The sequence below is a fragment of the Chrysemys picta genome, chromosome 4, assembly GCF_011386835.1.
Source record: "Chrysemys picta bellii isolate R12L10 chromosome 4, ASM1138683v2, whole genome shotgun sequence".
NCBI lineage: Eukaryota > Metazoa > Chordata > Testudines > Emydidae > Chrysemys > Chrysemys picta.
In genome coordinates, this window is record NC_088794.1 from 134,238,686 (window position 1) to 134,266,231 (window position 27,546).

A 27,546-nucleotide genomic window follows, 5' to 3' on the forward strand; every position below is an offset into this window, starting at 1 on the left:
TTTGTATTGTGGGCGTACCTAGGAGCCCAACGATGGATCGGCTCCCCTTGTACTAGGTACTGTAGTATTAATCACTTTGTTTAGCACTGACAGTATGGCTGGTGCTGTAGAAGATGCAGACACATCCTTTTCCCTCTAAATTAAACCCCCTTTTAGTTGTATTTAATTGAAGAAAAGTTAAGAATTGCAGCCTCAGGAAAGCGGCATTTAAGTTCTTAACAGGATTTCGGTCCCCAGACTAGAAAGATTATGGCTTGAACATAGGGAAATAGTAAATTTTATGGCTATATAGCAAACTTGTGAGATGAGTGTGAGCGTGCACACCAGCTACCGTGTGGGCGAATGCCATGCAAATTTAACACCCCGCAAGCTAGCATAGCCACCTTTCCCTCCCTCGTGGTAGAACCAAGCCAAGCTCCAACGTGGTCTCTTATAAGAAGTCAGTTTCCTATGTGCAAGCCACTCTGCTCCTCCCATGAGGGACTAAGAATCTTTGGCTATCGAAGTAGGCAGATTGTCCTCCTTGCTGGCGGCCCCTTATTTGGCCAACCTTTGCTCTCCCTCTTCATGTTTCTCTGTCCTCCTGTGTCCCTCTCTGCCTTGCCGTATCCTCATTCTAATCCCCCTTCTCTCTTGGTCGCTCTCACTCTTCCTGACTTCCCTTTTTTTGTATCCCACCCTGCCTTTGACCAGCCATTCCCTCTTTTCTCCAGCTCCAGCTGCCTGTGTCTCCCCTCCCTCTGCACTTTGGGGATGTCGCTCCAGATACGCAATGCTAATTTGTCTCTCAAGTTATGCCTACAATTAAAAAAAAACCAACCCATGGCACTGAGTCTCAGAGCAGGGGTCAGTTGACTCAGGCTTGCGGGAAATTTGCAATGTAGATGCTTGGACTGGAGCCTGAGGTCTGAGACCCACTCCCCTCGTGCCCAAATGTCTACACTGCAATTTTTTAGCCTCGCAGCCCGAGTCCTGTAAGCCAGAGTCGGGCCAACCCCAGCCATGCAGCAGGTCTTTTATTGCAGTGTAGACCATCAGTGCTGCTTAGCACTTGCCTATGTGCATCCTTGCATCCCTTTCAACTTAAATGGTGCATGACTGTCCTTGCAGGGGTTTGCACTATTGAACTAAACTGCTTTAAATTCACATCTGTAGCTAACCAGTGCAACTTTCAGTGAAGACGAGCCCTACCTGGCTTGCTCTTCTCTGCCTGAAGCATCTAGGCCAGGGGTCGGCAACCTTTCAGAAGTGTACCAAGTCTTCATTTATTCACTCCAATTTAAGGTTCCGCGTGCCAGTGATACATTTAAACGTTTTTAGAAGGTCTCTTTCTGGAAGTCTATTATTTACTTTACATACAATAGTTTAGTTATATAAGGTTTTTAAAATGTTTTAAGAAGCTTCATTTAAAATTAAATTAAAATGCAGAGCCCCCCTGGACCGGTGGCCTGGACCCTGGCAGTGTGAGTGCCACTGAAAATCCACTCGTGTGCCGCCTTTGGCACACGTGCCATAGGTTACCTACCCCGATCGAGGCAGAGAGGGAGCTACATTCTGATCAGAGGAGCATGCCATACATCATGGGTCTCTGGTTTGTGTTTACCTGCTTGCTTTTGCCTTAATTGATTGCTTTATAATATGCTGTGGTATGCAGAGGGTTGGCACCAGAGGTGGAACATTCATAATCCCAAAGTGAAGGCAGCTCGGCAAAATCCAACATGCTTGCAGGATTTTTGCTTTAGTCTGGCTGAGGAGCCCATTTGCTGCTGCCGCTGAGGATACTCTGTTGGCTTGCACCTTGTGTAGTCATTCACAAGCTCATTTCACAGTAGCTGTAAATGAGACGAGTTAGTTCGGTAAAAGCTTTATCTGGCATGTTGGGGGAATGGGAGGTGCCATTAGTCAAAAATTCTAGCCAACTAAGGGCACGTCTTCACTACCCGCCGGATCAGCGGGTAGCAATCGATCTATTGGGGATCGACTTATCGCATCTAGTGAAGACGTGATAAAATCGATCCCCGATGGCTCTGCCGTCAACTCTGGAAATCCACTGCGGCAAGAGGCGGAAGCGGAGTCGACGGCGGCGCGGCAGCCATCGACTCGCCGCCATCCTCACAGTCAGGTAAGTCGACCTAAAATACGCAACTTCAGCCACACTATTCACGTAGCTGAAGTTGCGTATCTTAGCTCGACCTCCCAACCCCCCACCTAGTGTAGACCTAGCCTGAGAGTTATACTTACCAATGGAATACCATTTTTCAAAGAATTAGAATACAATAAAATGAATAAAGTATAAAATAGTAGACAGGTACTCATCAAGCCAGTAGTAGTACTGCACTGCAGAGTGGTTGGTTTCTTGAAGCACTTGGGTGTATACAGGTCAAGTTTTCTATACAGTAGGTTATTTTATGACACTACATATCACTATGGGCAAGCAGCACATGGCGTACACCCAGATCACTAAAACTAGACTGAACATAATTTAATCTCTCTTCACTTCCGGATCTTGCAGTGCTTCAGGGTCATCATTATCAACATCAATTATCATTGTAGATGTAGAAGGTGTAGGACATTGGGCTGAATCTGTAATGACCCTAAAACATACCCTGGAAGCTGCTTCTCTGAATAAATCCCTGTTATCAGCTTGCTTACTTGTCTTCTGCCTCTTTTGCATAAAAGTATAGTGCAGAATGTGCAATTGCATAATCTCCTGGGCAGTATACTAGTCCTGGTTACTAGATTGGAGATTTGTATTGGGAGATATCAGAAATGCTGGTTGGTAAAGTGCCGGATAACACAGCTTTTACTGTATCTTGCTCTCATTCTGCATTGTTGTAATTGTCTACACAAGGTGCCAGGCAATGAAGAATTAAGTTTTTAGTTTATTCTAGCTGGATATATAGTATTAAGATATAAATCAGTGGTTCTCCGCCTGCGGGCCACTTGTGGCCCAATCAGCACACAGCTGCGGCCCATGTGCCATCCTCAGGGCCACAGATAGAGTGTGTGTGTGTGTGTGTGTGTGTGTGTGTATAATACATATATATATATATATATATATAATATATGTATTATATACACACACACACACACACACACACACACACACACCTCTCTACCTCGATATAACGCTGTCATCGGGAGCCAAAAAATCTTACCATCAGGGCCGACTCTAGGACTTTTGGCGCCCCAAGCAAAAACAATTTTGGCCGCTTGGGCAAGTCGTGTAGTCTGTGTGCCTCAGTTCCCCCTTTGTAAAACAGGAATAATAGTTAAGGTCCTGAGAAAATCATGGGTTCTTCTTTTTATTTATTTATTTATTTTTTAAAAATGTTTGTTTGAATTTCATGGGATATGCACAGCCACTTAATCCCCTGTCTTTCCCCCCCCCCCATCCCCCAAACAGCTTGTTTTTTTTCCAAAAGTGTGTGCGTGGGGAAGCACACACTGCAGCTGCTCTTGGCAGAGTTAATGGGGACCTCTCCCATCCTGAATGGGGTGGGGAGGTGGTGGGATGGTCCAATTTTGGAGAGTGGGGTGGGGGAGCTCGCCCCACATGGTGCCAGCCCGTGCAGCCTGGGGCAAGGATCAGGGCTTGGCATGCTCTGTGCTTGGCTTGGCTACTGCTTCCTGCCCAGCTGGTGGGGGAGCAGAGCTGACCATGGGCTGATTAAGAGCCCCAGCACACCCTGAAGCTCCAGAGGAAAGACAACAGCTCCAACTGGTGCAGAGCTGATACCGGGATCCATCCCCCCTTCTCATACTCACTCATGTTCCGAGCATGGTTGCCAGGTGTCTGGTTTTTGACCAGAACACCCGGTTGAAAAGGGACCCTGGCGGCTCTGGTCATCACAGCTGATTGGGCTGTTAAGTCTGGTTGGTGGCACTGGCAGGCTCCCTACCTGGCTCCATGCAGCTCCCGGAAGCGGACAGCATGTTATGCTGGCTCTGAGGCATAGAGGTGGCCAGAGGGGCTCTGCACGCTGCCCTCGCTCTGAGCGGCGGCTCCACAGCTCCCATTGGCTGCAGTTCCCGGCCATTGGAAGCTGCAGAGCCACCACTCAGGGTGGGGGCAGTGTGCAGAGTTCCCTGGCCCCTCTGTCTAGGAGCTGGCAGGACATGCCGGCTGCTTCCGGGAGCCCTCACCTGCTCCTGCGCCCCAACTCCCTGCCCCAACCCTGAGCCCCCTTCCGAAGCCCATACCCTGCACCCAAACTCCCTCCTGGAGCCCGAACCCCCTCCCATACCTCAACCCCCTGCCCCAGCTCTGAACCCCACATTTCTGGCCCCACCCAAGAACCTGTGCCTTCCGCCTGGAACTCCCTCCTGCACCAACCCCCTTCCCCAGCTTGGAGGCTCCTCCTGCAGCCCAAACTCCTCACCCCTGTTCGCACCCCAGAACCTGCACCCCCAGCCAGAGCTCGCACCCCCTCCTGCACCCAACCCCCTGCCCCAGCCTGGTGAAAATGAGCTAGTGAACGAGGGTGGGGGAGAGCAAGGGAGCGGGGGGGAATGGAGTGAGCTGGGGTGGGGCAGGGGGTGGGGCAAGGGTGTTTGATTTTTCTGCCATTAGAGAGTTGGTAGCCCTAATTCCAAGTGGATCGCGGTCTCATCTCCTGCAATGTCTCCCCTGGGGTAGCAGGGGGCACTGTGGGGTGGGCCGGGGCTCCTAATCGCCACGTTCACAGTCCCGTTCTCACCCCCCCGCCACCCCCACACTGGCCAATCGGGAAGTGAGCCGGTCCACAATCCCTGCCCTGGGCAGACTGGGCTGAACCAGCTGGCACCATACAGTGCGACATGCAGCCTTATCCAGGGGATAGGACTGTCCTGGCACCTCTCTGCCCCACTCCTAGGATGGGACCGTCCTGTTAACCCCCATGAGCAGCCACATCTGTCTTCTAGCTTTTGGAAAAATCACGGTATTGGGCTAACTTCCTGGTTTCCTTGCAGTCCACGCAATGATGATTTACATAGGGCCTCAATAATTGTACTTCACCACAGAAGTGTTGTGAGGGTAAATGCATCAAAAGTTGTGAGGTGCTCAGGTCCTGTGGTGCTGGGGGCATTGGAGTACCTTAGGTAGATGTTTCCAACAGTCCTAGTTAGGTTTGTTTGGGTGAACCCGTGTGCCTATCAGAAGCCGCATTGATTACAGTGGAGCCCGGGAGATGTCAGGTTGCTGGACGGGATCTTGTGTAAGCATCTCCTGTGCTGGTGCTTCCTCTAATTTAGTATGTTAGGCCTTAGTACTGTAATTTGCCCACCCGCCGTCCTCAAAAGAGCCAAAATCTCAACCGCATTTACCGTTTTGTTTTTAATTATTATTGCGGGAAATCTATACCTATCCTGAAAATTAGTCTGTTGCTCAGCTTTTATAGTTTTTATTCTTCTGCGCAGAATGATTTTGTTTTGACTGTATTAGTGCGATGCTGTGAATATTGGTTTATCATGTACTTTGCCCTTGGACTTTTGGGGACAAATTTTGTTAAACGGAGATACCACAGAATGTTCTGTACTAGCACACTTCATTGCTATTGTTTGGTGAAGCTACAGTAGTACCATCAGTGTCATGTTCTATAAAGCAGGATTGCTGCTATTGGAAGGCTCCGAAGGAATAGCTCGCCCTGATTTGTCTGAAGTTTAAAGAGAGCTCAGGAAACTTTATTTTCCATCTAAATTGGACTCCAATTCCTTGCTATTTGGATCTGACCACCCATCAGTAAGGATTTTGAAACACTGAACATTTCTTTCTAGTTATCTTTGCCAAGCAAGTATCTGCATTTTATAACAACGCTGGCATTTTCCAGAGACTTACTTAGAGTTCCACAAATCAACACAAGCTGTCTTAAAGGGAGGCAGGCATGCTAACGACTGTATTTTAGCACCACCTCTTCCCAAAATACAAAGCAATCAATTTGTTTTGCTAAGTCTTCAGACTACGGAAACTTTTTACTTTTTATGCTGTTTCTTACACTGGGCAACTGAAACAGGCCAGCGGGTTCCATTTCGAGATGTAGTAACGCTGTAGTTCATTTGCACACACTAGCACGATGCTGCGATACTCGGGTTGCAACTACTTGCGTGGGACTGTAAAGGCCATACCAACTTAGCTGAAGCTTTCAAATAAATTGTGGACACATTCCTATTGATAACTAGGTTTTTGCGCTTCTTCATCAAGGCTGTGGGATGCTTCTCTGCTGTCCCAGGGCGAATAGAAATTTTTCTCTGGCAAGAGCTGAGTCAGAAACCCTCCCCGGAGGAGAGGGAGGGAGAAGGAAGTAGCTGCTCCTTTAACAGGAAGGGGGGAGAGAGGTGGAGACAGGCTTGTATTTGGGCCCCTCTGATTCCTTCCCTGCAGGGGAGGGACAGTAGAATGGCCCACCTGGAGAAGAGCAGAAGGGGAGAAGAATGACAGAAGAGGCCCTTTCATTAGTGGGTAGGAAGGGGAGAGAGGCGACCAGAGGATTTACTACATAAAGGAGCCAAGACTTTATGAACACAGGGACATGTGCAATTTGGAGGCTGTCAGATTATTTGGGTGGGTGGGAAAGCAGAATTGATAGGGTGTGCTGGGGAAGGACAGGAAGAAGGTTTCTTGTCTTTACTTCCTTATTGAGAAGTCTTATAAACAGTTAAACTGGCCTGGTGGCACAGGTATCTTTACCTGCCCCACTGGGCTGTGTTCTTACGTGAGTGATAACTGATGAAGAAATTGCAACACCCATGCTTGTTGTCATATCTTCCTTACTCACTTGTATGACTAGGCTGCCTGCAGGATTGGATCCTAACTCTGTTGTTTGTTTTGTTTTTAATGGCATGGAAATGGGAGGGAGAACACTTGTTGTGTGGAGTAACTCTTCTTGAAGAAAGGGAATAGAAGCAACTCTTAGATTATTTGGAGTTCACGTTTATTAATTTATCAACTGGCTTTTAAAATACTTCTGATTAAAAATGAATTCTGACTTGATTTCCTGAACAGTTCTTCTAAATTACAGTAATACACCTCTATCCCGATATAACACCGTCCTCGGGAGCCAAAAAATCTTACTGCGTTATAGGTGAAACCGCATTATATCGAACTTGCTTTGATCCCCGGAGTGCTGCTTTATCGCGTTATATCCGAATTCGTGTTCTATCGGGTTGCGTTATATCGGGGTAGAGGTGTAATTACGGTGTGGCTGTTGGGTATGGTTTGCTTTGGATTGAAAGTGGCAGGGGTATGGGTAGAAGGGAGCCTTCAGTGCCGTTAGTGAAGTTCTGCCCCATGGTGAGAGGCAAGGCGGAAGCATGTGGGTAGTTGCATACTGAAATGTGTGTTGTAAGTTTGTACATAAGTGTGGTTGGCTGTACAATGAAACACATGTACATGGTTGTTTCAGTAAACAGTTGCTCACTAGTCCTTTAATAAAAATTAAAAAAGAAAAAAAAAACCTAAAAGGAACTTAAATGGACTGTTACTCTTAAACTTTAAACAGCATTCAGGGTTTTTGTAAAAACAAGCTTTTATAAAGGATAAGCCCAGCAAACATTTCCACTCTACAATTTTTTTTTTTTTAATCCAGTGCTTCCGTTCTCTTTAAACATCAAACAAAAAAAACCTCCCAACCCAGTTCCTTTTGGTTTGAAATTCTGGTTGCCTGGACAAAGGCCTGCCTTCAGTAGGATTTTAACTTGAGTTAATACATTTTTATGTAATGAAGATGAAGCAATTGTAGCTGTCACAGGACTGAACAGGTTGCGTTTATACTCCCCCCATAGGGAATAACTTGACCTGTTATGGGGAAGTATAAACTCAACCTGCTGACTCATGTGACAACTACAATTGCCTTGTCGTGACTAAAAGTTAAGTTAAAATCCTAGTAAAGAACACACTTGGTGTGCATGAAGAGAAGGCCTGAGAAAGTGTAAATAGTGTTAACTTGGGGCTTTTCTACACAAGGAGACTACTGCAAAATAAGCTAGGGTGTGATTTTTTTTTTTTTTTTTTTTTTTTTTTTTTTTTAAAGGCAGAAGATATTCTGCATTGGCTCCTCATATGTACATGGATTAATCTAAACCACAAAAAGACACACTGTGTGTGGAATAAATGTCTACACGGAGGACATACGGAGAAGCTACTCGGGGCTATTTCCCTATGTCAGGGGTGGCCAACTTGCACCTGAGAGGGAGACAGAATTTACCTATGTACATTGCCAAAGAGCCTCAGTAATACATCAAAAAGAACAGGAGTACTTGTGGCACCTTAGAGACTAACAAATTTATTGTAGTCCACAAAAGCTTATGCTCTAATAAATTTGTTAGTCTCTAAGGTGCCACAAGTACTCCTGTTCTTTTTGCGGATACAGACTAACACGGCTGCTACTCTGAAACCTGTCAGTAATACATCAGTAGCCCCGCTGATCAGCACCTCCCCCTCCTTTCCCATGCTTCCTGTGGCATGCAGGAGGCTGTGGGGGGAGGGGGAGGAGTGGGGGCATGGCAGGCTCAGGGAAGGGGGCAGGAAGGAACGGGGGCCTTGGGGGAAGGGGTGAAGTAGGGGCAGGGACTGTGGCAGAGTCAGGGGTTGAGTAGTGAGCACCTCCCCCTCCCTCCCCCCCCCCCCCCCCCCCCAGCACACTGGAAAGTTGGCATCTGTAGCTCCAGCCCCGGAGTTGGTGCCTATGCAATGAGCCACATATTAACTCCTGAAGAGTCGCATGCGGCTCTAGAGCCACAGGTTGGCCACCCCTGCCCTATGTAGACCTGCCTTCACACTTTTCAGCACTAGTATAGATGGGTTTTACAGCCCTTAAAAAATGTTACTGGGTTGTTAGTAGCTAGGGTTGACCATGTCTTTTTGAAAAGTTAAACTCCGTCTGCATTTAAAAACACCCCAGAGACTGCACCACTAAAAACCTGAAAGTGAAACTGGCCATCAACAAAACTGAAACTGACATCATTATATTTTTTCCTCAAACTGAGGAAATTAAATAAATTGATCCAAAATAATAACCAAGTCTGGGGTTTTAAAAATATTTAACTTCAGATAATCTAAGTTTCAGTGACATGGATAAGGAAATGTATCTGTTTACAGTTTATGACTTTTAAGTGGCTAGGTGCCTTGTTGGTGTATAAACAATACATAAATGTGACTATGGCTGAGACATGTCCAAAAATTAGGAAATCCAAAATTGGGGCTCTAACAAATAGCAAAACTGTAAGCAGATGTCCTACAATAATGTATCATGTGGCACAGTTTTGTGGAAGATGGCTGCTGCATGGTGATTAGAATATTACTGGATTTTCTGAATGCTGTGCACTAAAATTCATGGGTGCATTAAATTATGACCTAGTCCTGAAATGAGCTGTGTGTAGGTACAGGGGTCTGCCTGTGCAGAGTTCACTGCAGAATTCGGGCCAGTTCTGTGTGTATATATATAAAATATAAACCTATATTTTCTGTGTATAAAGCCCACTCACTTATAGTTGATCAAACAGCTGCTATGGCTGCACATTGGTGCCACCTGCCTGCAGAAAAGAAGGAGTGGACTCATAAAGTAAAAAAATCAAGGCGATGCCTCAAAATGGTAACACTGTTTAAGCTGAATTTGACACTGAGCAAATAGAGATACTTTTTTTGTTTGGGGTGGGTTTTTTTTTTGTTTGCACTTTAATCAGCTTCCTCCAACTATCAAACTAAAAAAAAGTAGCATCTTGCATCAGATAATTTAAAAAACTAAATACATTAAATTCAGCCTAGATTTGGGTTGAACTTCTTCATTCTTAGTAATGGAATAGTGTCTCTCTTACTGAGCTCATTTTCCTTCAGCTCTTTTAATGTTCTTCATTTAGAAGTGCAAAATGACCTCCTTAACCCGTGCTGGATGATTACTCCTTAACTCAGTAACTTTTAAAGCAATATTTTCACACACTCTTAATGGTTATTACATCAACTCTGGGTTTGTAGTACAGCACCTTAATTTACTCCTGTGGTGTAGGGTGCTGCTTTTATATATAGAAATCTAAATAGTAGCTTCTGTTTCACGGGTGGATACAAATTTGCCCTCAGCACTTTATTTGCATATAGATTATAGTGCCAATCAGGTGTAGCTATGTATAGGAAGAGCTAACTGCTGCTTAATTTATAACTGTTTTTTAATTAAAAAGGCCCCTGACTTACTGGTTTTTGGTCTAGAAATGTTCTGCTGCATTTAACACTACTACAGTATGTAGAAAACTACTTCATCAAGATACTAGCTGTTAAATCTCGGCAGTCCTGCTGAAATAGAAATGAAAGGGGGTCACAAGCATAATCTGCTGACCAAGGATAAGTCACATGCAATAGGAAGCAGCCGTGTAGCAGAGCCCTGCTTTGAATTTCATTGGATCATTGCCTGAGACAGTTAACCCTAGCAAGAGGGAAAGCGGGTGGGGAAACCTTTCTCCTGTTTTAATTATTCAAACCATTTTGAGAACTCTTTTGCATCACCGCAACTTTTGTTAAAGCTAATTCTTATTGAAAGGCAGTACCACTCTGAAGTCAGGAATGCTGATTTAACTGGGCAATGATATTGAGTTTAAAATGGTCTCTTTTGAAATGATTGGAGCCAAGGCTGACTTTTTTTTTCTATTATATATCATGGATGTAGACAAGTTTGTGTGTGTGTATATGGAGGAGGGAGTTGCCCAGTCAAAAATGTAAGGGTTTAATTAATAAATTAGAAAATGCTGGGTTTGGGACAGAAGCATGTTTATATCACTTTATTTAAAAAGTGGCTATATTTAGTGGAGGTATGCAACTACTCATGAAAGCAATATTTAACAGCTTTTATTTCATTTAATTCTAGTCCCCAATAAAAAAAAAGTCTATACCCCTATTATAATAAAACATCAACACATTAATTACTGCCAGATATGACAGAGACTCAGTAAATGCTGTTGCTAGTTATTCAGTAGTCTTTGGAGTGTTGGAATCTCACCATCAATACTTGGAGGATTTCAGGTTTGTACTGCACATAAACTTAAGTAATTCAACGAAGTTCAGTGGTGGTGCTGAAAGCCTTTCATGTTGTTCTCTAACAATAGATACTGTGAACTCCATGTCTTCAGAATTCCAGTACTTTAGGGAACAGTGAAATTTGCTAACTGCAGATCTGGTTATATCTAGGCTGGTAGCAAGGTGCTTCTGAGTAATGTCACTGTAGGTAAACTCCATAGCTCTCTGCACAGTAGTGACCTCCACAGGAGGCAAATAAATAAATAAAATAGAGGACTGGCTCACCCTTGTAGCGGTAAAGTCCCCAGGAGGTGTAATGCAGAAGGAAACTTGGAGGATCGGCTTGGCAGAAATCCTCCCCGATCATTACAGACAGTGGTGGGGTGTGTCTTGGGGGTACCTGCAGGTGACTGGGACCAGCTGCACAATATGGCTAGTAAGCATTCTTCCCTCTCTTCCCCCACCAACGACTGCAGCTGTTTCAAGTCTTGCCCTTGTTTGGGGCGGGGGCGGAAGGGTATTTCTGTTCTGTAGATGAGGCTTCATGGGAAAGCTGTAATAGAGCTCTAGGCTGTTTATCCTTTTCCAGGTTTTGTGTGTGTGTGTGTGTGTGTGTGTGTGTGTGTGTGTGTGTGTGTGTGAATTTCCCCTCCCCGCACACTTGCATAGATCCTGGACTGCACAACCCTGGTGGTGGGGGGCAGAAAGGAGGGGCACTGATGTAGAATATGGGCTTTCTGCATATGGATCATGGAGACATGACCCGAAGTGACTGTAATGCATTGTTACACTGCCTGTAGAACACACACATGCTATATTTTTCTCAGTCCTTGAGTGAACTCTAACAAGGAATCGATGATTCAACCCATCTCATATCACTTGGTGTCAACTTAGATGTATTCATGTTGATTAGAATCTGCTGGAGAACTTAATATTCTATCACACACTGCATACACCTGACTCCAGTGACAGCAGAACTAGCATTTTCTTAAGAAAATAGGAAATTGCAGTATCTGCTGGAGAACTCTCTTATTTAAGATCTAATATTGTGTATGTGACTAGCTAGCCTGTGTGTTTGGCACGAGGTACTTTTAATAGCAGCCATACATTGCTCACTTAGTTTCTGCAAAGCATCTTGATTACATTTAAGGGCCTGATCCTGCTGTCCACTAAGTAAATGGCAAAACTCCCATTGACTTCAATGGGAAAAGGACTGGACCTTATATTCGTTAGTATGTAGGTGTTTTGGGATGAAAGTCCGTTTAAGGCAGATGGCTAACGAAAAAGTCCTTCACATTGTTGAAGGCACAGTGTTGCTCAACAGATTCTACCCTGAAGAGGCTCCCACACTTGGTGAGATCAGTAGGGGCAGGACTGAGAACCTCCCTTGCACTGCTTTGTAGGAGCGCCTTGTACCCCAGTGGGGGGTGTGGCATGACCAAGGGCCAACTGGGGATCCCCTCGCTTCTGCACTATATATACATAGGGATGCACACGTCTTGTGGAGTGGGTCTGATGTTTTTTTTGGGATGGGGAAATTATTCATGCCCCCCACCCCGTTACCTTCTCTGAACCTTCTGCACCAAGCCTGGTTATTCAGGTCTGGGGAGTGTTTTTCCAGAAGGGTTTAAGCAGTGGGGAGAAGAGGGCTAACACTCTTCTGTCTAGCTCTTTAGTAGCCAAATGAAAACTGGCCAACTGTATGGCTGGTGGCCCCGAAGAGTTAGAAAATGGGGATGAGTCTGCCCTGTTGTAACCCTCACAGCAGGGAAATAATACAAACTTGAAGGACTGAATGGGCCATTATCCAGTGTTGTTGTTGTAGCCGAGTCAATCCCAGAATATTAGAGACTAGGTGGGTGAGACAATATTTTTTATTGGACCAAGGTCTATTGGTGAGAGAAACAAGCTTTCGAGCCACACAGGGCTCCTCTTGAGGACTGGGAAGCTGTATAAACTCAAAAGCTTGTCTCTCTCACCAACAGAAGTTTGTCCAATAAAAGATATTGCCTCATCCACGTTGCCTCTCCGAATGGGCCAAGACAGTTTACAATTAGTCTTCTGGTGTGTCTGGTGTAAGAGTGGTTCCTTCCCCAGCACCCAGACCACCCCCCCACCTCACCCAAACCCCTGTGAGCCCCAACAACCTTCACCTGGAAACCCTCCCCTCCCCCCACAACGAGCCTCTGTGCATCCAGATCCCCCAACCTAGACCCCCTGACTGAGCTGCCTGCACTCAGATTGTCCTACACAGAATCCTCTCACCCCACACCTGGATCCCTCCACACTGAGCCCCTCCACACTTGGATTCTGCCTGTTTGAGCCTACCTGTCCCACCCCTGGTGCACCTGGCACAGAGGGGCAGGGCCCCAGGGTATTTCTGGGGCAGGCCCAGGCTTTGTGCTATATCCTCTGGTGCAGCCTCACCACTGAGTCCGTGTCCTGGGGGTGAGGTGGGGCTGCAGGGTGATCTTCCACCTTCGTGCAGCCAGTGGCCTATGCTCCCTACTGCCATGCTGGAGCCTCTCTATTTATTTATTTATTGACAAATAAAACTTGCAGAATTTAAAATGTTTTGGTGCAGAATGCCCCCAGGAGTAGCTCCTGCTTTGCACCTTCAGACTGCACTGCTGTCTTGCATGCGATGCATGCTGATAGCAGTGAGCTAGTGGAGACAGGAAGGGAAGCCTGACCACACCTGAACTAGGAACAAACAGAGAACACAAAGAAAAGCAAAGGCAAAAAATGCAAACAGCCAGCATAAACTAATAAACAGCTTGCTTTGTTCCAACGGTCTATCTGCCTCACCCAGAAAGCTGTGCCCCTGCTGAGAATCTACAGTAGGGCAGCATTGCTCCATTGGGAACAGGTGGTGATTTATGACTCGTGGGAGTGGTGATGTTTGGGACTATGCCGGGGTGGCTGGATGCAGCAGCAGGCCCTTCTGCTGCGGATAGAGGAAAGACTCTGGTTCCTACTTGCCTCATGCTCAGCAATGGTGGTAGGCGGAGGGGAGGGCAACAAGGTGTAAAGGCCCTGATATGAACAACGCTTGGGAGAAGGGCGAATTGGGGCTCTTCTCTTCCCCCTCCGTAACACTAGGAATCTAGCAACTGTGATAGAGACTCACTCTCAGGTAGTGATGTATTGGGTGTCTGTATGCAACTCAACTACTTTGTCAGCATTTAAATAGGATAGCTGAAAATGCAGCGCTCAGTCTTATAACTGAATTTCAGCACTTCCTCGTCTGCTATTGTCAAAACACAGCTTGAAACAGTTTAACTGAAACTGGTGTAAAACCCATTGATTAAAAATGTGTTTAGTTGCGAACCCTTGCGTGGACACTTGTATAGCTGTTTAAAACTGATTATATTGGTTCAGCTTGCACATTTAAACTTACAGGTTTCAACTGCTATAAACCAAATGTAAGTCAATGTAAGAGTGTCCACGCGCAAAGCCGCACAAGTGTCCTAAAAACAGCTTTAATTAAAGGGATGATTTTAATGAAACGTCATGTGCCAGGGTTAGCTCTTTGGCAGAATACCCTGTCAAAGCGCTGAATTAGGTGCAAGGGGGGCTTAGTTTCCCTCCAACATGGGTGGGTCTTAGGGCTTGCCTGTGCATAGAAATGTATCAAAATAACAATTCCAAAATAGTTATTCTAGATTGTGTCCACATGGGAGTTATATTGAAATAACTGTTCTGGAATAATTATCCGTACATTTCCAAGCATAGACAAGCGCTTGAACTGCTCTTAGCTGTGTCACTTGTTATAGTGGAGGATGGGGTGGGTGGCAGAGGAAATGGGGGATGATTAGGGTGGTGGGGAACCTTTTATTCTCCTGTTCTCCTCTCTTGTTTAAGGCTGCTGGACAGGCTGGGTCCTGGTAGGAGATGTCATTCACAACCCCATTTCTCAGGGCAATATCTAGGGGCCAGAGGGGAGTTGTACCTGACGTAAGGGAATAATAGAAATGTGGGACTGGAAGGGAACTTGATAGATCATCTAGTCCAGTCCCCTGCACTGAGGCTGGACTAAGTATTATATAGACCAGTGATACTCAATTAGATCTACTTGCGGGCTGACTCGACAATTTTATGACAAGAGGCGGGCCATTTGCGCAGAAGGTTGACAAAATAATAACAACCCCTTCAGCTGCCAATAAATAAAGATTTTGATTGCAACATAAGTGTTAGTGTTTCTATCTTTTAACAAAGTTTATAAATCAGCATTATTACCTGGGTTTGTGGCAATCTCTAATAGGAGAGGGGACATCAACGATCTCTGGCAAGCTTTGTGAAGAGTGGTTTGTAGGAGGTCCGGGCAAGGCACATGCACTGGTGAAGATGCTCATCTGTCAAGCGATTGTGGTGGTTTTTTAAAAAAATGTTCATGGTAGAAAACCCAGATTCGCAGTGGTACGTTGATCCGAACATTGTTAAAAGACAGATGGCTGGATTCTGGTTATTGGTCAGCATACTGAGTCCAGAAATCGCTAAGTCCCACTTCTCTGAATTTTGCCTCCAAAACATCTGAGATCTAGAGCCTTACAATTGCTAATTGAGAAGCACCTTCATCAATTGAATCAAGAACGTTCTTTGCTTCAGAATGACAAAGTCTATTGGCAAAGACAACAAACAAGTAAAAACAAATCCTTTGGAATTGTAAACTTCTCAATCAGATTGTTTGGGAATTCTTGCAGCGTTTTCAGCGAAGTTTCATCTGTAGTTTCACAGGAAATGTAGGAAAGTACATCTTTCCTGTTAAGTCTGTCTGAAAGATTTCAGGATTCCTCTGAAAGGCGCACACTTTTTCAAACCCATCCCCAACACTTCCTGCCCAGCCTTGGAACTAGAATTGAGGGGAATTGATGTGACCAGTAATATCACACAGATTGACATAGAGGGGAAATCATTCATAAATTCCAGGAACTCGCAAACCTTGTTTGTCTTGTGGTTTTGAAAGAAAGTCTGAAGCGCACAAAACCTCTCTAACACATACACCTGCTACTTAACCAGTGAACATCATTGTGCTGCGACAGGTCACTCGCTATATTTGGCTGAAACATCTTGTGAAGAGCTTTTAAAAAGCCGCTGTTGCAAGCTAGAAGTTGTGCATATGTAGTTCACCAATCTCATCAGAATACCCTTTTTTTTTTTTTTTTTTTTCCCCCAAGTCCCCAGAAAACTTACTGCAGAGGACAGTCTCTGGTGAATGATGCAGTGAAGTGTATTTAATGAAGGGTGTAATGCTGCCAAATGTGAAGCAAAGCCCTTCTCTTTTTTCCTGTCATGGAGGGACCTCCGTTTGTAACAAGCAAGTTTATTTTCTGCAGATCTAAAGCATTTTTTTCAAAAAATCCATTTACCTTTTCAAAAATGATCTCTCCTGCGGTGTAGGTTTCTAATGGTATTAAACATAAAAATTCTTCCTTGAAAATTTCACCATCATAAAATCTAACAAACAGCAATAGCTGGGCAGTGCCACTTAAATCGCTTGATGCATCCACTGCCAGAGACATTGTTGTTTAAATTGGACAGCAGTGCTGATAAACAGTCCTCGTAAACTGCCTCCAATCTTTGTGCTGCCAGGGAATCAGACGGGAACTTGCTTCACACGGTTCACAATATCATCTTTGTTTTTATCTCCAGCAAAAAGCTCCTCCAGTATTTCTGATGTGCACTTGTTCACAAGCTCAGCATCCAGGAAAGGCTTTCTCTTTTTAGCTAGTACCAACAGTATCTGAAGAGAAGCAGCTGTTACATTGTCCTGCACAGTCACTGATATTGTGAGGAGACATTTGAAGTGTGATACGAAGACTTCAGATGTTCAGTTTTGTCACATCTCGCAACACTGCCAGGATGGCCATGTTGAGTGTTACTGTGCTTTGATTCAAAGTGGCACCTCACATTGATGACTTTACAGATGGATACAGTGGTTTGGCACATTAGACACAAGTGTTGCGTTTAAATGAGGTGGTGTAATAAAAAAAAAATCCACTGTCCAGCTTGGGTGAAAAGCTCAGTTTTTTGCTGTCAACTTTGCGACATTCACTCACATTGGCATTCATTTTTGGCTCCATTGCCATCACTGTTGAAAAAATGGGCAGTGTCCTAGCTCAATCGTAGCCGGTGCTATTGCAAGAACTTAAGATCCAGCCGTAAATTACTTACTAAGGAAGTCATAGGCAAATGATAGGCTGTGCATCACTGTTCATGAATATACACCTCTACCCTGATGTAACACAACCCAATATAACACTAATTCGGATATAATGCGGTAAAGCAGTGCTCTGGGGGGGTGGGGCTGCGCATTCCAGCGGATCAAAGCAAGTTCGATATAATGCGGTTTCACCTATAACGCGGTAAGATTTTTTTTTTTTTTTTTTTTTTTTTTGGTTCCCGAGGACAGCGTTATATTGAGAGAGAGGTGTAATTGTAAACATTTTTTGAGGTGAGTTGACTGGCCACAAAGGGAGCCTTGGTGGGCCACATTTGGCCCATGGGCCGCCTATTGAATATCTAGACCATTCTTGACAGGTATCTGTCGAAACCTCCAATGACAGAGATCCCACAACTTCCCTAGGTAATTTGTTCCAGTGCTTAACTGCCCTGGCAGTTCGAACATTTTTTTCCTAATGTCCAACCTAAACCGTCCTTGCTGCAATTTAAGCCCATTATTTCTTGTCCTGTCCTCAGTGGTTAAGGAGAACAATTTATCACCCTCATTTCAAGTATGTAAAAGGTTATTGACTGTCTCTTCTCAAGACTAAACAAACCCAGTTTATTCAAACTTCCCTCATAGGTCATGCTTTCTAGACTTTTAATCATTTTGTTGCTCTCCTCTGGACTTTCTCCAATTTGTCCACATCTTTCCTGAAGCATGGCATCCAAAACTGGACACAGTACTTGAGACCTTGTCAGCTCTGAATAGGGTAGAAGAATTACTTCTCATGTCTTGCTGGCAATACTCCTAATACACCCTAGAAAGATGTTTGCGTGGTTTTTTCCCCCCAACGGTATTATATTGTTGAATCCTATCTAGTTTGTGATCCACTATAGCCCCCAGATCCTGTCCTGCAGTACTCTTTCCTAGGCAGTCATTTCCCATTTTGTATTTGTGCAATTGACTGTCCGTTCCTAAGTATAGTACTTGCATTTGTCCTTACTGAATTTCATCCTGTTTATTTCAGACTATTTCTCCAGTTTCTCAAGATCATTTTGAATTTTAACCCTGTCCTCCAAATCACTTGCAACCCCTCCCAGCTTGGTATCGTCTGCAAACTTTACGTGTACTCTCTACACCATTATCCAAATTATTCATGAAGATATTGAATAGAACCAGACCGAGGACAGATCCCTGTGGGACCCCTCTCGTTATGCTCTTCCAGCTTAATTGTGAACCATAGCTAACTGCCTTCTGAGTACGCTTTTCTAACCAGTTGTGCACCCACCTTATTGTAGGTTTGTCTAGGCCAGAGGTTTTCAGACTTTTTTTGAGCTGAGCTCCCCTTTGTATTAGTTTTTGGTTGCGCCTCCCCCAACACAGAAAAAAATAGACACAATACCTGCCCCTCCTCCCTCGGATTTTCAGGGTGGGGGAAGGCGCGTGGGAAGGTCTCTGGGGGCAGAGCCAGCACTGGGCATGGAGGCTGCCAGAAGCAAAAATCGGTGTGGCTGTGACGGGTGGTGCCATTGACCCACAGGCTGGGTGGCCCGCTGAGGTCAGTCAGAGGCGGCACTCCCTCCCCAAGCCCTGCCCCAGGCTGGCCTGAGCCCCACGCGTTTCTTCATGCCCCCCTAGGGGGCTGAGCCCCACAAATTGAAAACCTCTAGTCTAGGCTATATTTGGGAATGGGGTGGCAGCTTCACCCAGTGTCAGAGAGGGCAGGGACTCCCCCATGTGTAAACCAATATCTTGGGGCCCCTTATACCTCTGTTGGGGGCAGGGTAGTCTTATCCCATCTCCCCACCTTCCCCATGTGTTAGCAGGGATACTAAATGCCCAAAGGAAAGGGGATGAGAACAGCCACTAAGATGAGCAATGGGTGTGATGGCAGTAATGTTGGAATTGGAGCCATCTCAGAGCAGTCTGGGGGGAAATCTGAGACATTGGAGAGAATATCGGGGGTTGGAAGGCTGTGGAAAGAAGGGGGTCAGACAAGGCGTCATCTGTACCCCTCAAAAACCCATATTCATTCCCCCCCATGTCTGTCCCACCCCTTCAAAAATATCCCCACTGTTCTGCACCTTTTCCCAGCTCCTTAGTCTGTGGGCCCCATTCTGATGCCTGCCTCTCTGTGTGGGGAGGAGGGGGAACCAAGCAGTGCTGGACAGGCAGAGAGGGGAGAAGAGAGGGTGATGCAGCTGCAGTGAAGGGGTTTAACATACAGTGTGTTCTGTGGGTGGGGTAATCCTTGCCAAGGCGCCAGATGCAAGGAAGGAGGAGAGCTTGTGTGTGTGTGTGTGTGGTGCGAAAGCCTTTTCCTTGTTTTTTAAAAAAAAACAACCTTAAAAGCCTCCAATCATTGTTAATTCAGAAGTAGGCCTAGTCCAGTAGTTTTCAACCTTTTCTTCATAGGTGGCCCCCTAAAAAATTCACATGGAGATGCAGAACCCTTTGGAAATCTTAAACCTAGTCTGCAGAGCCCCATCCATGGAGCACAGGTTGAAAACCACTGTTCTGTGGTAATGACAACCTTTCACGGACCAGTTACACACAGTCCGCAGATCCCGAGGGGTCTGTGGACCATGAGCTGAAAACCGCTGGCCTAGTCTAGACCTAATATGTAGGTCAACCCAGCTGCATCATCTGGGCTGTGAAAAATTTAATGCCCTGTGTGATGTATTTAGGTCAACCTACCCTCACTTGTAGATACAAGTAGGTTGACAGAATAACTCTTCCATTGACCTAGTTACCAGCTCTTGGAGTGGTGGATTACCTTCTTTATCGAAGGAAAAATCCCTTCCATTGACAGGAAGTGTCTGCTCTATAACAGCATTGCTGCAATACCGTAGTTGTGCTGCTACAGGTAGTGCCTCGTGCCCTTCCGTAATGTGCAGAGTGGCTAAATTTAATCTCTGAAAACCAGTAAATAAAGTATTTCCTGGTTTTCAGAGGCTTTACATTTAGCTATTCTTCACATCCCGGAGGGGCACGAGGCACCACTGGGCATCCTTAACTCTGTTAACTAAGTTCTTTTTTTGGCATTTAAGTAGCTGATTCCTGAATCCTAACTGACAAAATACAGCCTATTACATCTTTTTGGGTGTAGTCGACTGTCACGGCTTAAAGTAAATCTTAATTGGAGTCTCTCACTAGTTCTTGTGCATTTATTTGTGTATCCATAAATGGTGTGAGGTTCTCTTTAGATATAACCTCTTATGCTGGTAGGGATTTTTGTTTTTTTCCCCGTTCAGATACTTCTGTAGTAGGCTGAACAATGGGTGAGTAAAAGTGAGATGCATAATGCACTGGAGCAGTATTCTACAACCGACTGGTGTCAGGATTACCTATTTATTTACTTTCTCACAACTCCATAATCTTGATTTGTCAGGGACAGATGAGAGAGTGAGGCTTAATCCCGAACGTTTCAAGATCATAGCAAGTTTTGTTCAAAGTCCAGTTATTGTCATTCTAAATTAAGATGTTTTTATAGTCTCTCTAGAACATCCCATTTCCACCCTGTCATTCTCCTCCAGAGAATGTTGGCTTCTCTTTTCGTGTCTCTTCCCCCCCCTCCCCCCTCCACTTTCTGCCTAATGTAGAAAGTCTCGAAAATGTGTACTGCTCACAATATTCCAAGGCAGAGTCTTCCAGATACTTGGAGTTTGAATGTGACTCGAAAGATGCAGTTGCCAATCTTCTTAAAATACTAGAGAAAAGGGTCATTAATTTCTCAGCATCTTCATGGCAGAACAGAGAGAAAATAAACTTTCTTGCATCAGTGTGCTGAGGTGTAGAGATGATGCAAATTTCAGCATCCAGACAATTGGGAGTAAAAATAATCGGTATCTTTGTACTAAATTAGAGGTTAATAACATGCGAGTTTCTAAAATGGTATTATTAGCATTTAAACTGTTACCTGAAAACAGAACTTAGGTTTGTTGTCTAATGTCAAGTTCAAGAGAGGCAATGTTAAAAATCAACACAGCCTGAATGGTCAAAACATTAAAGTTCATTGCATGCACCCACCAAATGTTTTGATGTAGTCTGACTGTTGAAGAACACTTACTTACCAGCACCAAGCTTTCAGAGACCATAACTCTCTGTCTCTGCTGCAAATGAGGTATAAAAGTCGATCCTGTTCTGACTTCACCTGTGTAGTACCCTGGGGTAGGGTCGCTATTCGCTGCTTCTCATCACTAAGGGTATGTCTACATGGCAAAAAAGACACACAGCCAGGGTCTACAGACTCAGGCTTGCGGGGGCTCGCACTACAGAGCTAAAAATAGCAGTGTAGCTGTTCCTGCTCAGGCTCTGAAACCCAGTGACGGGGTGTGGGTCGTCTCAGAGCCTGTGCTCTAGCCCAAGTGGGAACATCTATACTGCTATTTTTAGCCCCACAGCATGAGCCCAAGTATGTAGAGCGGGGCTCTGAGACTTACTGATGCAGGAGGCGGTTCAGTGCAGATGTACCCTAAGAATTTCTTCTTCTGAACTTTGGTCCGGTTGTGTTTTATATATTATTAATCAGATCGGAGCAGGGTATATTATTAATCAGATCGGGGCAGGGTATGTGTCATTCTGTATGTAAAGCATTGTAGATCTTTAGCACTCCATAGAGGTTTTGTAGTAGGAATAATAATACCCAGTACTCCACTGGTAACTAGATATGAGAGTTTTTCTCTTAACGTGGTGCTGCCAGTACTAGTAATGGATTTAACTACACGTGCTGACTCAACAGAGCAAGGCTTTTTGTTCTGCTCTCTCCATTTTTGGTGTGTCTACATCTGATAACTCTCTCTTCTAATATCTTTACTGTACCAGGCTACTGGTGTAAGGAATTGAACAGCAGACTGTCCAAAATTTGCTGTACTGTACACAGATTTGCATTGGTTTCAGAAAGAGCAACTTGAATAGCAAGAGATCAGGAACCATACATGCACGTGGCTTTGAATTGAAGATTTTAATGCATTCTGCTGGGCAGCTCTTTATTGTGATGTAACAGACCCATGAACAAAGAGCGCCATTTCCCTGTTTAGAGTAACTGTACAAACAAAGGCCCAGATTCTAATCCCAGTGACCTCAATATAACTGAGATTTGAATCTGATCCAGTGTGTATGGAAGGTTTCAGAGTAGCAGCCGTGTTAGTCTGTATCCGCAAAAAGAAGAACAGGAGGACTTGTGGCAATAAATTTGTTAGTCTCTAAGGTGCCACAAGTCCTCCTGTTCTTCTTTTTAGTGTGTATGGAATGGCAGTGTGGAAATACTTAGTTGGAACTGGAGGATGAGTTGAGATAATTAATAGGGATTTGCAAAAAAATCCCAGAACGTTCTTCATTCCATGTGCCTGTCCTGAAGTCCTGACCTAACTACACAAGGAAGCGACCACAGCATTCAGGATCTTGTATCCATAGCATCTGGTTCTTGCTCTGCCCCTTCATTTAACAAAAGGCAGAAGAGAAATAATCAAGTATGTTGATGTAGGAATGTTGATTAACATTTCTACAATTTAGAGCTTCCTGCATGAAAGAGGGTGAATATACTTCCTCTGTCACAATGTATTAAGAGTGATGTATAGAAGAGACAAATAGAGACCTCTGATCTAAAGGGGGAGAGGGAGGAAGGCTTTTAACCTTGTTAGATTGACTAAAAGCTGGACGATAAGTCACTCTTGTGCCCAGTTTGTTTCAGTACTAGCTGGCGATAAGTTTCTTGAGTCTGTTTTTAACTTTGCTGTATATCTGTTTTTTCTTAAGCCAAACTTGCAAGGCGCAGTCAGGAGAGAGAGAACCTTGGCATGCTGGTCTGGTCACCTAATCAGAATCTGTCCGAGGCAAAATGTAAGTCTATTTTGAATGCCTATTTTTGTTTAAGTGGTTTATTTTTAAGAAAGTGAATATACCTTTTACAGCAGAGAGTGGTTACGCAATGTGATCTTCTCAGCGTGCTTCAAAATGAATTTGGGAATTTAAAAAAAGTGCCACACACAGCGTTTCATTCCTTGCTGAGCAGATGCCCAAAACACCATATCCACTGGGGAGGAGGAAAGACCTCTTATGATTTCCTTCCTTGGTATGAATTTTTGAGGCTCTTGATCAGCAAGCTGCTGTGATCTTCCAGTCATATGCTGCAAGTGCTGTAGAAGGCAGCAGAAATAAAGTTTGAGGCCAGAAGGAGAGGCATTTCTGGGGGAGGGAGGGAAGAAATCGTGGCCAAACAAAAAACAAACCAAACCCTCAATAACCCCATACCTGGAACGCAAGTTTAAAATGTGGGAACAATTAGTGTCTTTGATTTCCATGTGAGAGCAAATTGTAAACTGAATGTGTCCCTGGGAACACGTTTCCAAAGGCCATTAACTCATGGCGGAACTAGTGATAGAAATGTCTAATTGCGGTTCACTTCCTGAAGAATTACAGTGTCTTTAACATAGCTAGCATTTAAGTGGTAACTTGCTTTAATAAAGTGGAGGGGGTTTATTTTGTTTTAATTTAACTTTCTGTGCTGTGACCTGAGCACAGGACCAGGAGCAAGGAACTAAAGGTGCTGCTCCCACCTCTGATACGGATTCCCTCTATGGTCTTGGTCAAATCGCTTGACCTTCGTTTTCACTGGCTGCAAGGGGTGATACTCCTCACAAGGCAATTGTGAGGGTTTGCTGAAGACTAAAAGTGCTAAAGGAGGCAGTATAGGTAATCTAGTGTATAGGGCATCAGACTAGTGATATTCTGGGTGGCCTGAGTTCTGCTGGGTGACTTTTCTGCAGTGGAGAGTTCACTTACTCTCTCACAGTCTGCCCATCTGTAAAAGGTTGATGATGCTTTGAAATCTACAGATGAAAAGTGCCATATAAATGTAACTTCTACTTCCTCCCCTAGTGGTGGGGTCAAACTGCCAGTTAGTGGACTTTGTATTCCTATTTGTGTGCATTGTATAAAATCTCTGGAGGGGAGAGTGCTTCCTTCTTTTGTGTGTGTCTCTTGTGAGGAGTTTGCAGATGGAAACAAATGTGTTATTTCTTCCTGGGCTACCCTCCAAAATTTGGTAGTCTGCAAAATCGCGAAAGATTGCAAGTACCTGGCTTCAGATGTGGGGGTTGATTTTTAGCTTTGCAATATTTAGCCCCTTGCTGATAGGAATTGGATTTCTTTTTGGGCTGGGGGTAGTGAGCATAAGTGTAGTTGGGGGTGGCTGTATGTTACCAACTGTGGAAAGTTGTAGCCACTGGTACCATTGGATATAATGCATGTGAATTACCCCCGGAGGGAATGACTGACTCTGCTCCAAAGATGCAAGGTCTTGGACAATGAGTGTCTAGGAACTTTCTCCTTTCAAATTTCATACCGAGTGAACTTTGTCTGTGTCTGACCATACAGCAATTTTACTATATTGACTTCCGGGGCAACATGCCATGATTTACAACCGTACAAAATCTGAACTGGCCCCATATTGGTCCTGCTCCTCTCCTTTCAGAGCGTTTACAGTGTTGGAGGGGTGGTTCCTTGTACCAATCTCCCATACTGTGGGGAGACCCTCCCCACTAAGGACTTAACTGCAGCAAGTCTTTATAGAATTTCTTTTTATTGTAGGGCTATTTGATGTGGAGGGGAGTTATGGCTGAAAAATCAGGGCTGTGAGGATGGCTTAGACAAATCCTTTAGTACTTGTGCAGTACTACCTTGGTTCATGCTCCCGGGCCCCAGCCCATACCTGCTCTTACACACAATCTTACTGCTGAAGGTTTTGCTTTACTTTCAGGGTCAAGGCTTAATGGGAAGAGCAAGGTAAGCACAATAAACAGCAGGTAGCATATATCCTTGTCCTGGTGAGTATAGCAATACTCTGAAATGGAGGCGGATGCTGAAAGATTCTATGAAGACTTCAGTAGTTTGATTTGAGTAAGGGCTTGTCTAAACTACAGAAACTGTTGGGGGACCAGGTTACAGTCATTGTCCCTTGACGTAGTCCCGTCTGTGGTGTAATGGTGTATCTTAACTGTGGTATAGACTTGCTTGTCCAAGGCTTTAGCACAGGTCAGTTAAAACATAGTTGCACCATGTGTGCTTAAAGATGGAACAGTGTTTTTACCCATGCTGGAGGAATATATTGAAGTGGTGGATATTGTAGTGGCTTTGGCCCTGTCTACTATTTACTGGCATATTGGCTATTTTCATCTCTTGGCTTGTTAACCATATTCCTGGGAGTCAATACTTCTCTGCCCCGTTCACCCTCCTCCACACACTCTGAACTGAGTGCTGTCAATAAGGGGTTATAGGTGTGCTCCTGATCTCCAAAACCCCTTTGTTACAGAGTGTCACTGAGGTGGTTGTACCCACTGGCAGTTTCATGAACAAAGACTGAACAATAAAATGTTGTATGCTTTGACAGAGTAGAGCAAGAACAAAATCCCTCCAGTCTGCCCTAGGTCAGCTCCCAATTGTCTCTTAAAATAGCTGTGCTCATCTCTGCCCAGTCAGTCCGTTCCTCTGTGCCATGTAGCCCTTCCACACCTGCTACAAAACCCTGCTCTCGCACTCTTAGACCTTTTAAGAGATTTCTCCGAAGAATTGCTTCAACTTCAGGGAACTGCTCTGGCCTGCATTGAGAAGCTGTTAATGGAGGCAGAGCTGGGAGGTTAGATCTCACTGGAGAGAGGCAGGGCTGAGCAAGGCAGAAGAAGAGCTAAGTAAAGTGAAGGAACGAATCTGTTTGGCAGATGGGAGCTGAGTTGCGGAATGGTGAAAGTTTGTTTGTTTGTTTTTTAATGATATACCATGGCATGGCCTAGAGCAGTGGTCCCCAAATTGTGGGGCACACCCCTCCTAGAGGGCGTGCAGCAGGGCCCAGGCCAGCCCCCATAGGGAGCAGGGAGGGAGCAACACTCGGCAGGAGCCCAGCTCCGCCTTCAGCCCAAGCACCTCTGCTGAGCCAACTGTGCAGTAATGGAGGGGAGCACAGAGAGAGTCTATTAACGGTAAGGGGGTGTGGGGCGTGCAACAGGAAAAGTTTGTGCACCCCGGCCTAGAGCAAACTCTCAGTACATAAAGCCAGGCTGGCATTGTGAACACAGCTTTTACTGTAAATAGTTTATCAGGCCCTGTACCAATCGGAAAGCTCTATAAACCAACATTTCTAATCTTCATAGAAAGTTCATAGAAAGTGGAGGTGGCAGGCTCCCTTCCTGGCTCCACGTGGCTCCCCAGAAGTGGTGACATGTCCCTGCTGCCCCTGGGCAGAGAAATGGCCACGAGGGGTTCGGAGTGCGGGAGGGGGCTCAGGGTGCCACATCTGGTGGGTGCTCAACTCGGGTAGCTCCCTGCAAGCAGTGGCCTGTCATGGCGCTCCTAGGTGGTGGCACAGCAAGCGGCTCCACAGGTGCCACCCAAGGTGAGCGACCCTAGAACCAGCACCCCGAGCCCCCTCCCACATCCAAAACTCCCTCCCTCTTAGTTAACTGGCATTTTTCACTTACCGGCACGCCCCCATTCCCTCATAGTGCTGGATAAAACCGCTTTTACTGTAAAACAGCATTGCCAAGTACTTCACTGGGCTTTACCATAACACTGGGCTAGTGTGAAAATGAGGAAGCATCATTGGCTTGTTCCAGCAGCCTCCGAGGAAGCCTGAATATCAAGTAGTCGGGGTAATGACACGATCCTGGTGATCGTCTTCATGGGCATATAGTTTAAATGTGACCCACAAAGTGAGAAGCTGCCTTTGCTGCTACTTTACTATCTATAACAACTGTCTCCAAAGTCCATCCTACCACCTTCATTCCCATACAAATCTGGTTTGGGTTTTTTTTTTTTTTTCCGTGGTTTTTTTTTTTTTTTTTTTTTTTAAACTATTAAAATATAGAAGAACTTCTCCACCTTCCATTGTTTGGCTGTTCTTGTCAAGAGCTCTTGAGAATGTGAATAGTGGATCCCATGAAGCTGTAATCTCTGGGGTAACTAAAATGGAAAGAAATGCACAGTGCAAGGCTCCATGAGCATTACCAGCACAACAGCATTCTTATAACCTGGTTGTGGATGCATCTGACCTGGTTACACAAACGTGGCTGAGCTGCATCCACACAGCAGCTTTTTTTCTTTTACGCCCCGGGGCAACCATTGACGTGCACCTGCGCCTTCTCCCCTGCCTAAGTGCATTTGCTTTGGTAAATTCTAGGAAAACCTGGACGCCGTCCCATTGTTTTGTCGGGGGGAGTAGAGTGCCTGTCAGATGTGCCTGCAGAGGAGAACCAGCAGTACTTGGAGCCATGCACACTAGGGTATCATAATGCACAGAATGCTGTGAGGAGGTTGGGCTGGCCAAACTAGTTACATAAGCACTATTCTGCGGTCCTGTCGACAATGCAAAACAAGTGTGGTGAATTGGCCCTGGGAAGACAGCTATGTG

The 27,546-nt window shown here is 45.1% G+C and overlaps 1 protein-coding gene across 1 annotated transcript in view; it reads left to right on the forward strand.

The window, feature by feature from the left end:
* RCOR1 (REST corepressor 1) overlaps nucleotides 1-27,546 on the forward strand; it is a 120,918-nt gene that overhangs the window by 40,988 nt on the left and 52,384 nt on the right. The window contains exon 3 of the mRNA XM_008168173.4: nucleotides 22,902-22,985. Within this exon, the coding sequence (XP_008166395.1) occupies nucleotides 22,902-22,985 (84 nt within the window). The remainder of the gene's footprint in view (nucleotides 1-22,901; nucleotides 22,986-27,546) is intronic.